This window comes from Pygocentrus nattereri, chromosome 12 (genome assembly GCF_015220715.1).
Source record: "Pygocentrus nattereri isolate fPygNat1 chromosome 12, fPygNat1.pri, whole genome shotgun sequence".
Lineage (NCBI taxonomy): Eukaryota > Metazoa > Chordata > Actinopteri > Characiformes > Serrasalmidae > Pygocentrus > Pygocentrus nattereri.
This window is the reverse complement of record NC_051222.1, coordinates 9,017,976-9,030,814: the sequence shown is the minus strand read 5'-3', so window position 1 is coordinate 9,030,814 and position 12,839 is coordinate 9,017,976. Positions and strand designations below refer to the sequence as shown.

Sequence of the window (12,839 nt, the reverse complement as noted above, 5' to 3'; positions counted from 1 at the left end):
ACACCACCACTACGTCAGTGTTACTGCAGTGCTGGGATTGATCCACCACCCAAATAGTACCTGCTCTGTGAGGGTCCATGGGGGTTCTGACCACTGAAGAACAGGGTAACAGAGTATCAGAGAAACAGATGGACTACAGTCTGTAACTGTAGAACTACAAATTTTATTTTTAACTACTTTTATTCAGTTTAACAACACATTTTTTTATTGATTTGTTTGCTTGTTAAATTATTTATTGAGGAAATACATTATTTTCTATCACGTCCAGGTTAAACATGCAGGTGATTTCCTGTTCAGACAGCTGTGATGGTAAGCAGTGACCAAGCGAAACGTGTCAGTGTTACTTCTGGCTCTTTCTCAACGATGACCGCAGCTGAAAGTCTGCAGGCCATCATTTCCAGTGCGCTATAGTCATCTCCACTGGCCCTCGGCCAGGTACTCACAAATCAGGGTAATGACTGGGTATCTTTCAGCTGGACACATTGAAGTAGAATGTTCATGGTGCTTCAACATTTATGATACATTAGTTTTGTTAATTGGCCTCTCCATGCTCCGCCCACTAATGCATTCTTGCCTAGCAAGTGTTACACAGTGGCAAAAATCCCCTTTAATCTTAGGAAACACATCCATGCCATGGGTTTTTTGAGTTTACCAATTAATAAAGCAGACACAGAGTTACTCCCTTTACTTCCCAAAAAGTCAACAAACAGATCGATAAACATTTAGACACTGTGGAAAAATATACATAAAAAATATGGACAAACATGCAAACATTTCAATAAGTTCAGTATTGATTTCTGTAGTTTTTGGCCTCCAGTGTTCTCAGGCCAGTGCTGCCATCTTATGGTTACCCCAAATTGTGTCAAAAGGGAGAATTCATTCCAAGTTTAGTGTCAAATTGTAGTTTCTGCCTCTTCTGGTACCTTACCCTCATCCTGTAACACACACACACACACACACACACACACACACACACACACACACACACACACACACACACATTAATCATTCTGTTTCAATAATGCAAAACAGAAACATGCATCTAACCATCACAGTGCATTGCAGTACAATATGCGTCATTTGCATCACCTGTGGCTTGTCATTCACAGTGCATAGTTTCATTTATATTACCTGTATACACTCCTCTTCAGAGTACAATGTTTTCACAAGGATGCAATGATTCTGGGAAATTCTAGGCCAATGCTGCTATCCGATATTTTCCATGACCATAAAGTTAGGTTAGTAAGGTTAGTACCATAAACTTAAAACTATTACTAAAACCAAAACTAGCAGTGAAATGCATAAAAAAATGACGAAAACTTTAAGTGTTCAGTGCAAAAGTAGCTAAAAATAAAAAATAGAATTATTCTCAATTTTGATCACGGGTGTGAATGTACTAAAGGACAAAAAGAAAAAAAAAAGTAATAACATTACAATCCCTGGCAATAATTTCACACTCCCTTGAAAATGTTCGATCCCTCACAACATTTTTGCAATCTGTCCAATTTGAATTTGCATCCATTTCGCTGCATTTGCAAGGGAATGCAAAACTATTTCAAGTGTAGGCAAAACATTTGTGAGGAAATGTAAATCTGTTGCACATGAATGCAAAAAGTTTACAATGTAATGCAAAAATATAATAGGTTTTTTGCAATGGCGCTTTATATGCTCTATATGAACTGTGACAGTTTAAAAGTCTTTAGGGAAAGCTGAAGTGAAGGGAGCCGAAACGAGCTCAGTCCAATGTCATTTTATTCTACCCTTATTAAATACCTACTACCACAGCTTTTATTATAATACTAGAAACTAAAACCTTTCAGAAAACAAAAATTAAAACTGTTAATATGGCCGTGAAACAAACAAAAAAACTAAATAAAAATAAAAACTAATGTAAAATTAGTTTTTATTTCGATAGTCCAGATGTAGATCTACAGATGTTTTATAGATAGATAGATAGACATAATATAGATAGATAGACATAATATATACAGCGAGGAGGGCCTGGGTTCGAATCCCCGGCCGGGTGACCAGGTCCTCTCTGTGTGGAGTTTGCATGTTCTCCCCGTGTCTGCGTGGGTTTCCTCCGGGTTCTCCGGTTTCCTCCCACAGTCCAAAGACATGCAGTCAGGCCAATTGGACATGCTAAATTACCCCTAGGTGTGAGTGTGTGAGTGACTGTCTGTCTGTCTGCCCTGTGATGGACTGGCGACCTGTCCAGGGTGTATCTTGCCTTCTGCCTGAAGACTGCTGGGATAGGCTCCAGCTCCCCCCCGCGACCCTGACGGAGAAGCGGCTTGGAAAATGGATGGATGGATGGATATATAGTTGTTCAAATTGTTAAAAAACTACCTGTTGGAATTCAGTTGATTCTAATCAGTTGTACTGCACAGCACTATGGGATGTGACAGCAACTGAGAGTTAAAAAGGCAGCAACATTTCAATAAAAATGTCAATGAGTCTTTGGTCTTGTTTATGCAAACTGTCTGTGAAATGCATATTTTTATAATATATTCCTGAGAAATTCTGTGCATATGCAAAAACACTATTTAACATTATTTAATTAAAAATCTTCTTTTCATATTTATGGTATTGCATTACGAACTGCATTGAATACAGTTCAGCTCAGGAGGTCTTGTGGTCCTCTAAGCAGTGGTGTACATTCATGCATTGTCTAAACAAAGAAGAGTGTAATGTCAGATTGTAGCGTATAATGCTCATTTGGGGACATCTGGCCAGTAAGTCCTGCTTTATCCCTGCACTCAGGTTTATACTGGCTCTATAGGTCAGATAAGCCATGAAACCGCACAACATACAGCGGCCGGGGATTATAACCTCCAGCATCCACATGCACATCTGCACGCATGCTTATGTAACAGACCATCTCCTAAACAGACACAGGTCAAATCTCAGGCTTTTGTGTTTAATGTCACCTCATCTTAGTTTCTACTATGTTTATTTTTACTAAAACTCGTTCAGACTCCAATAAAAAACAAGCAGTTTGTTGTAGTTCATTGAGGGGTTTATGTATGTTATAGTTCATTGAGTTAAATTTTGGATGTTGTCTTGATTGGGATTTTGTTTGTTTTAGTTTCTTGAGAATGATTTTGGATATTGTAGTTTATTGAGGGTGATTTTGGATGTTGTGGGTTATTGAGAGTGATTTGGGATGTTGTAGGTTATTGAGAGTGATTTGGGATGTTGTAGGTTATTGAGAGTGATTTTAGGTGTTATAGTTTATTGGGAGTGATTTGGGATGTTGTAGGTTATTGAGAGTGCTTTGGGATGTTGTAGGTTATTGAGAGTGATTTTAGGTGTTATAGTTTATTGGGAGTGATTTGGGATGTTGTAGGTTATTGAGAGTGATTTGGGATGTTGTAGGTTATTGAGAGTGATTTTAGGTGTTGTAGTTTATTGGGAGTGATTTGGGATGTTGTAGTTTATTGAGAGTGATTTTAGGCAATGTAGTTTATTGGGAGTGATTTGGGATGTTGTAGTTTATTGAGAGTGATTTTAGGTGATGTAGTTTATTGGGAGTGATTTTAGGTGTTGTAGTTTATTGGGAGTGATTTTGGATGTTGTAGATTGAGAGTGATTTTAGGTGTTGTAGTTTATTGGGAGTGATTTGGGATGTTGTAGGTTACTGAGAGTGATTTGAGAGTGATTTTGGATGTTTCAGTTTATTGAGAGTGATTTTGGATGTTTCAGTATATTGAGAGTGATTTGGGATGTTTCAGTTTATTGAGAGTGATTTTAGGTGTTGCAGTTTATTGAGAGTGATTTGGGATGTTTCATTTTATTGAGAGTGATTTGGGATGTTGCAGTTTATTGAGAGTGATTTGGGATGTTGCAGTTTATTGAGAGTGATTTGGGATGTTGCAGTTTATTGAGAGTGATTTGGGATGTTTCAGTTTATTGAGAGTGATTTTGGATGTTGCAGTTTATTGAGAGTGATTTGGGATGTTGCAGTTTATTGAGAGTGATTTGGGATGTTTCAGTTTATTGAGAGTGATTTGGGATGTTTCAGTTTATTGAGAGTGATTTTGGATGTTTCAGTTTATTGAGAGTGATTTTGGATGTTGCAGTTTATTGAGAGTGATTTGGGATGTTGCAGTTTATTGAGAGTGATTTGGGATGTTGCAGTTTATTGAGAGTGATTTGGGATGTTGCAGTTTATTGAGAGTGATTTGGGATGTTGCAGTTTATTGAGAGTGATTTGGGATGTTGCAGTTTATTGAGAGTGATTTGGGATGTTTCAGTTTATTGAGAGTGATTTGGGATGTTTCAGTTTATTGAGAGTGATTTGGGATGTTGCAGTTTATTGAGAGTGATTTGGGATGTTTCAGTTTATTGAGAGTGATTTGGGATGTTGCAGTTTATTGAGAGTGATTTGGGATGTTGCAGTTTATTGAGAGTGATTTGGGATGTTGCAGTTTATTGAGAGTGATTTTGGATGTTTCAGTTTATTGAGAGTGATTTGGGATGTTTCAGTTTATTGAGAGTGATTTGGGATGTTTCAGTTTATTGAGAGTGATTTGGGATGTTGCAGTTTATTGAGAGTGATTTGGGATGTTTCAGTTTATTGAGAGTGATTTTAGGTGTTGTAGTTTATTGAGAGTGATTTGGGATGTTGCAGTTTATTGAGAGTGATTTTAGGTGTTGTAGTTTATTGAGAGTGATTTGGGATGTTTCAGTTTATTGAGAGTGATTTGGGATGTTGCAGTTTATTGAGAGTGATTTTAGGTGTTGTAGTTTATTGAGAGTGATTTGGGATGTTTCAGTTTATTGAGAGTGATTTGGGATGTTTCAGTTTATTGAGAGTGATTTTAGGTGTTGTAGTTTATTGAGAGTGATTTGGGATGTTTCAGTTTATTGAGAGTGATTTGGGATGTTGCAGTTTATTGAGAGTGATTTTAGGTGTTGCAGTTTATTGAGAGTGATTTTGGATGTTTCAGTTTATTGAGAGTGATTTGGGATGTTGCAGTTTATTGAGAGTGATTTTGGATGTTTCAGTTTATTGAGAGTGATTTGGGATGTTTCAGTTTATTGAGAGTGATTTGGGATGTTTCAGTTTATTGAGAGTGATTTTGGATGTTTCAGTTTATTGAGAGTGATTTGGGATGTTGCAGTTTATTGAGAGTGATTTTGGATGTTTCAGTTTATTGAGAGTGATTTGGGATGTTTCAGTTTATTGAGAGTGATTTTAGGTGTTGTAGTTTATTGAGAGTGATTTTAGGTGTTGTAGTTTATTGAGTGGGTCACAGATGGTTTTTAGTGGGAGCTTTTGTATTATAGCTAACTGAATGTGCTTTGCATGTTGCAGTTTATTGAATATCATTTGTGATGTAGTTTACTGGATGCAGTTTTGGATGTTGTAGTTTATTAAAAGGGATTTTGTATATTGTCATTAATTAACTGTGATTTTGGATGTTGTAGTTCATTGTGCCGAATTTGGAGCTGCCATTATTTCATGTAAAACATGAACACAAGAGCCCAGGCATTTGATTATAACTGTTCAAACCTGAAGCATAGGAATTCATAATAACATATCAGTTTATTCTACTTTCATGCTTGATGTTATACAACCTTCTCAGTGATTACAAAACCATGTATGGCTCATTTTGAGCACTGCTAACATTTCTTCCCTATTAATGAACTGAAACTCATAAAGTTGTACAATATTAGCATCATGTTAAAATTATTTTAATCATGTACATGCAATAAAGTTAGACCACTGAAGACAGTGATTAGTAATAAATGATTACAATTTAATGTAAGTGCTGGAAAATGTTTAGGTCACTAAATGAAGGTTATCACCTGATCTCATGAAGTTTTATCCCCTCGTTGATGAATATGAGAGGGATTAGCCAGAAGATTCCAAGCAGCCACGTGGCCATGGGTACGTCACTGATGTAGAAAGTGTGGTGGGACATCACGTCATGCCAGAGGAGTCGGGAACCCATTGTTATGGAAACGTTAAATATGGGCCTGAAAAAACAAGGGTGTTTAAAGGTTTGCATTTTCACAATACAAGATATTTAGTATGGTACAAAATGCACTGGGAATTTAATAAACCTATACAATTCAAAATTCAGCATCTGGATAAATTATTTAGGAAGAGAAAAGGGGGAAAAATGATCAAATCAATTATTTAAATAAGTAATTATGGAACCAGTCAAGCATTCGTTACAAAACAAGTTCTACACTGACTCTTTATAATTGGCCTAAACCACAATATATTTCTGAAAAGCGCATTTTTAAGTTATTTATGAGCATAACAACAACCTTTAATCATACACCACGTGGTGAACAGTATGTGGACACCTGACTATCTCACCCATATGAACTTCTTGGGCATCCCATTCCAAATCCACGAGCATTAATGTGAAATTGCCCCCCTTGGCAGCCATAAAGCCTCTAGAAAGGGTTTTGACGAGATTTGGCATGTATCTATGGGAGTTTTTGCCCATTTAGTCTAAATAGCTTTTTTGATTGCAGGTATTGATGTTGGTTGAGAGGGCCTGGCTCACAGTCAATGTTCCAGTTCATCCCAATGGTGTTCAATGGGGTAGAGGTCAGGGTGCTGTGTAGGCCACTGGAGGTCCTTCACACAAAACTCATCAAACCAAGTCTTTTTGGACATTACTTTGTGTGCTGGAGCTCAGTCATGCTGGAACAGGAAAGGGCCTGCCTTTACACCACTCCAGCTGACACTTGGCATTGCACATAGCATTCTTAGACGTGTCTGCTCGCCCATGGAAACCCATTTCATGAAGCTTTAAATGCAGTTTTTGTGCTGATGTTGCTTCCAGAGGCAGTTTGGAACTCTAATGAGTGATACAACAAATATGACTGTTGCTCATAGATAGTTCCTTTTTTAAAATAATAGCACTTATAGTTGACAGGGGCAGATCTAGCAGGGCAAAAATTTCACAAACTGGCTTGTAGCATCATATGACTGTACATTTTTAAAGTCAATCAGATCTTCAATATGACCCACACAACTGTGGAGATTGCAGTGCTATGTGCTTAATTTCATACATCTGTTAGCATTAAGGGTGGCTGAAAGACTCAAATTCAATAAATAATTATATTATATTATATTATATTATATAGTACATTTGCATGTTGCAAATACACCATCTTAAAAATATGTACTGAAAATTATTCTGAACAGAATCATACTTTACTGTCATGTGCCACATGGCTGTGCTGTATAATGTGTTGAATATTTGTAAAGGTATTAAAACTCACACAGTGCACACGACCGCACACCAGCTCTGGTTACTCAGTGGGCTCTGCTTCCACATGGGGGCTGAGCGGTGGACATGACTGACAGATGTACATACTATTACACATACAGGCATGCACATGCGCACACACACACACACACACACACACACACACACACACACACACACACACACACACACACACACACAAATTTAATCTGTATACGAAAACAGCAATTTAAATAACTCATATTTCTCATATAGCACATATTATATACACTGATCAGGCAGAACATCATGACCACCTCCTTGTTTCTACGCTCATTGTCCACTTTATCAGCTCCACTTACTGTAGAGCTGCTCTCTGTAGTTCTACAGTTACAGACTGTAGTCCATCTGTTTCTCTGATACTCTGTTACCCTGTTCTTCAGTGGTCAGGACCGCCATGGACCCTCACAGAGCAGGTACTATTTGCATGTGGATCATTCTCAGCACTGCACTAACACTGACGTGGTGGTGGTGTGTTAGTGTGTGTTGCGCTGGTCTGAGTGGATCAGAGCTGCTGGAGTTTTTAAACACCTCAGTGTTGCTGCTGGACTGAGAATCAAAAATATCCAGCCAACGGCATCCTGTGACCACTGATGAAGGACCAGAGGATGACCAACACAAACAGTGCAGCAGCAGATGAGCTGTCGTCTTTGACTTTACATCTACAAGGTGGACCAACAAGGTAGGAGTGTCTAATAGAGTGGACAGTGAGTGGACACAGTGTTTAAAAACTCCAGCACTGCTGTGTCTGATCTACTCGTACCAGCACAACACACACTAACACACCACCACCACGTCAGTGTTACTGCAGTACTGAGAATGGTTCACCACCCAAATAGTACCTGCTCTGTGAGGGTCCTGAGCACTGAAGAACAGGGTAAAAGGGGGCTAACAAAGTATCAGAGAAACAGATGGACTACAGTCTGTAACTGTAGAACTACAGAGAGCAGCTATACAGTAAGTGGAGCTGATAAAGTGGACAATGAGCGTAGAAACAAGGAGGTGGTCATGATGTTCAGCCTGTTCTGTGTAGATATGATAAATGATAAAACCCTTAAGATCCAATTTTAAAGTGGCAAAAAAAAAAATTTGGATTGGATTTCAACATTTCTATGATGCATTGCTACAGTCAAATGCTCAGACCACTCACTAGCGTAGAGCAGCACGAGGAAGGCGATGACTTTCTGTGCTAGAGACAGACCATCCGAATGTTTGCCGTACCAGTCTGGAGACCACACTGTTGAATTCCTGAAAAAATTATTCATGCAAAGCACTGGCTTAAAAATTGGTTTGGCAAAAAAGCAAATTGACACAATTTCATACTTACAGTAGACGTAATTCAGCCAAGGCACGTTTGTCCTTTAGTTTAGCATTGGAGCAATGAGGCTAACAAACACTAGATGTCAATAGTCACCCAAAACTTTTCAGAAAATACATCTCCAAAACTTCTCTCAACTTGCATCCATGTCTCTAAACTTCATTTTGTAGCTGGATGCTGCATCGTTTTTATCTCTATTTTATATTTTGTTAAAATATAATGGCAAAGCTGGCGGTCCACCGGTGTTTTGCTCAGTGTTTTTGGGGTGGCCCACCGGTGCTTAAGCAGAATAATAGACAAAATTCCACTTTTCATCACTCATTTTTCCCTAACAGTTGGATTTACTGATTTCTTCTTTCTTTAGTTACATTTTTAAATGAGTTTAGTAAGTAATTTTAATGTGGCTCAGTGTCAACAACATTTACTGTAAAATCATTTTATATTAGGCCTAGTTATTTTTTTTTCCTCTCAGTTGTTTGTAATATTTGTATATTTTCTAAAACAAAAGTCTCTGTGTATTTAAAATCTGTTTGAGGAGATTAGAAAGTAGTTAAAGCTTGTATGCAGGACAGTAATCTGGGTGGACGAGGAGTGGCAGTTCACTATTAGGGTCCCAACATAATCCGAATTCCCTTCCCATACAGGAATATGGATGACAGATTATGCAGGATTTCTGTTGTATCTTTCTGCAAGCATATACACTTCAAGATTAAAACTTAATGAAACTGCAAATGTAACATGAAGCCCCAGTTTGCCTACTTGATGTTCGTGAGCTACCAGAATTCATAACGAAACCTGCTGTCCTAAATTGACGCCGTTGCGTTCAGCCATGCAGCAATGCTTTGTTAATTATTATAGTTCACAGTAATTCATACGTTTCCTAAATCACGTCACTGAAGACCTGCATGTGGTTTGAGTGGTTTGAGAGATGTTTTGGGGATGTATTTCCGAAAAAGATTTGGGTGACTACTAACTTCCAGTGTTTGTTAGCAACATTAGCCTCATAGGTCTAGTTTAAAACTAAAGAAGCAGAATTTGGACACTTGGCTTAGGCTGTTTGTCATTGTGTTGGGTTATTTCCACAGTCTTGGGTAGTTTTTGGCAAGCCCAGCTGCTAACAACCCAGACTAACAGCTAATTTTCAAAAAATAACAGCGCCAGTTAGAACAGAGCGGGTTAAACTGCTTCACACCAGGCAGCAGCACAGACATGAATCTTATTTTCATGAAGTATAGACATTTCAGTACGTACTGTTAAGTGAAACCAATAAAGACAGATTTTATGACAAGTGAATGTTATAAACTGCAGTTTTTCCCGATTCTGAGGAGGAACTGACAGGACTAGTTAGCGTTAGCTTGCTATTTTTGTTTCCTCTGTCTTTCTGAAGGGTAACTGGACGGTGTGGCCCATTATATGACATTTGTTGAAACATATACCTGGATATTATGTCATTTTAAGCAGAATTTGATCATTTCTGCCTAATATTTTTCATTGTAGTTGGCTAATGTTGCTAATTTTCCTGGCTAACTGTCTTATCAGCTAACCTAGCTAGTTAGCCAAACCAACTTGGTTAACCTAGAGTTATATCACCTGGCTTGTCTTCATGTATCTTACTTTGGATGCATCACTGTGGCTTTTGGCATTGGGGCTAGTTTTGAACACATGTTTGCAACATTGCACACTGTACATTAGCAGAGCTGTTGGGTGGCAGAGCTTTTCATCTTCATGGTTTATTTCGAGGCAGAAGCTGTGCAGAACGAGGCCGAAGCATGTTAAGTAGATGCACACTGTCAGGCCAAACTTCACCAGGAAGCACAGCATGAAGAAACGTAGAGTCTGCAGAGGATCAACAAAATTGGTTACTCCTTTTTAATGCTATTTTGTGCTCATTTGGCTGAACAAATACTTGGCACTGAAATCAGTGTAACTAGCGTACTTTAAATCCCTGCACATCAGTTTTAGAAGCAGTTAAAAATTTGACCAGTAGATGTCAGTCTTTGACAAAAATGCATCACAGACAATTACAGCATCATTATTTTACATATATTGGCTCTAATAGCGCCACCTTTTGGCACACCTAGTTGTGCATATTGTGAATTTGCATTTTGTATAATGTGGATCTATTTTAATAACACCGGACATTGAAACGTTCAGAGAATGCAATCTACTTTAGCAAAATCTCAGTTTGGTTATTTGTGCCAATTTCGAGTGGTTTGTAAAAATAGATTTTCAACTTTTTATGTCAAGCTTCCAGTTTTCCTGTGTTCCAAATGAAAAATACAATGAAAAATTCAATGGAAAAAAAAATACAATGGAAAATTTAAACCATGTTCATACCTTTTTTGGTAGGAATCTCAGATTTTTCCCTGTAGGAACTTTCATGATGGAACTGTCAGATGGTTTTCCCAGCAAGGACACACTAAACAGACAACAGAAGTCAAATGCCTGGCAAGGAAGTGTCCAGGGACGTCTTGTGTCCAGAGACTATTTTATCGTACAGCTAAAGCACTTATTTTAATACATTATTTTCAATATTATAAAAAAGTATATTTATTATCTTCATCATATTCCAGCATCTAAATAAATCTGTGTGTGTGTTTGTTTGTATTTAGCTCTTTGTGGGGACAAAAAGACTATTGAATGATGGAAAACATTTTGTTTACGGCCGGACCGAAATATCGTTTGGCTGAGCTCTTATATTTAGTTTTATTGGTAAAAATATCACCCACAATGTGCCGTTTTTTTCACTTTCTGCTTCACCAAGGTGCAAACTCTCAGTCTCCTAATAGCTTTTGTACCACTGGGAGACCCAATATGAGCCCCCCAAGTACTGACTTGTACTGAAATGTTAAATGTATTCCAATGTAACCTTTAACATCAGTATAATATTTTATAATAACACAAACTGCCTTTTATGAAGAGGACTAATGAAATATTTGGCCACCCCTGCTCAAACGACGTTGATTTTCTAAGTGAAAATGAGTTCAACGTAGTTTTGTGATTCACCGGCTCTAGCACACCAAGCAAACCTGGACCGGAGTTTCCCACCCCTACACTCTATTGCTAAATTTAAGATATTGGGGAAAATAATAATACATAAAATGTGGGCCGTGCAAAAGTTCATATGCAAAAAAGGCCACCGTATTTGGCCAAAAAGCACTATTAAACTCAGTGGTACTTAGTACCCCTGCCTTGCACAGTTTGCTGTCTTTCCTGCTCCCAACACACTTGATTCAACTTATCAGCTCAATAAAAACACTTTACTGATTTAAAACTGAGTTAAGGCCAGTCCCAAATGCTGCCCTCAGCCCTGCAGGCCTCCTCAAAGTCCAAGCTTTAACGACACCAATAATGTCTAGACCTGTGGGGCAAGAGACCTTGAGGATGCTTAGTTTAAAGATGTGTATTTATGCAGGCTCCTCATGTGCTGCAAGCAGCTCAATGTTTTGTTTTGAATTCAGATTACAGGTATAATTCAGCTCAATAACAAAATATATTAATATACAAATGTGTTTTCAATCACATCTAAATGTCCACATCTAAATCACATCCAAACTCTGATTGGCTTGCTTGATGTGCTCCTCGCTGTATTAAGGGGGCATGGGAGGCACTACTGAGCACCCTTTTGAATAAGGGTTCCAAACAGCTTCATGGTCCTCAAGTGCATTTACAATTGTGGACTGCAGGACTGCGAGTACACCACTTGGGACTGGCCTATAGAGCACAGAAAACTCCAGAACCTGGGTTGGGAACCTGTGGTTCAACTTTTGACATTGTGGGGACTTTTTTTTGGTTTTGTTTTTGTGTTTTGTTTTGTTAAAAATGGAGCTTCCGTTAAAAAAAAAAAAAGCAGGTTCTATTGAGGTTCTATTCAGATTTTGATTAAGTGTAGTAAAAACATGTAACCTTCACTTAAATACAGAAAGCTCATAATGTTAGGTATACAAACATGTATGTGTGTTTATGCACACCTGAGCATAGGGAAATATAAACAAGAGAGAAAGAGGACATCACTGGTAGCCAGAGGAGGAGGCAGCTGGCACACACTCGCCAGAATCTGTGGTGACACACACACACAAACATCAGCCACAGCTCTACACTGAACCAGCCTTAAACAGAGAAGAACATTACAGTGATTTTCAGCCAAACCAGTGTTTAAAACAGGGGTTCTCAACCTTTTACACCTCAAGGCCCATTTGTTTGTCACTAAGACCCATAAGAAAACTTAACATATCAAATCTTAA

At 38.2% G+C, this 12,839-nt stretch overlaps 1 protein-coding gene across 1 annotated transcript in view; it reads right to left on the bottom strand.

The window, feature by feature from the left end:
* Positions 1-611: 611 nt before the first annotated feature.
* Positions 612-12,839, bottom strand: part of LOC108441472 (transmembrane protein 94-like) — a 38,617-nt gene continuing 26,389 nt past the window's right edge. Inside the window, exons 20-26 of the mRNA XM_037543775.1 lie at positions 12,567-12,652; positions 10,933-11,014; positions 10,283-10,431; positions 8,428-8,525; positions 7,252-7,345; positions 5,815-5,985; positions 612-935 (exon numbers count right to left, since the gene is read on the bottom strand). Coding sequence (XP_037399672.1) covers positions 863-935; positions 5,815-5,985; positions 7,252-7,345; positions 8,428-8,525; positions 10,283-10,431; positions 10,933-11,014; positions 12,567-12,652 — 753 coding nt within the window. The 3' untranslated portion in view covers positions 612-862. The remainder of the gene's footprint in view (positions 936-5,814; positions 5,986-7,251; positions 7,346-8,427; positions 8,526-10,282; positions 10,432-10,932; positions 11,015-12,566; positions 12,653-12,839) is intronic.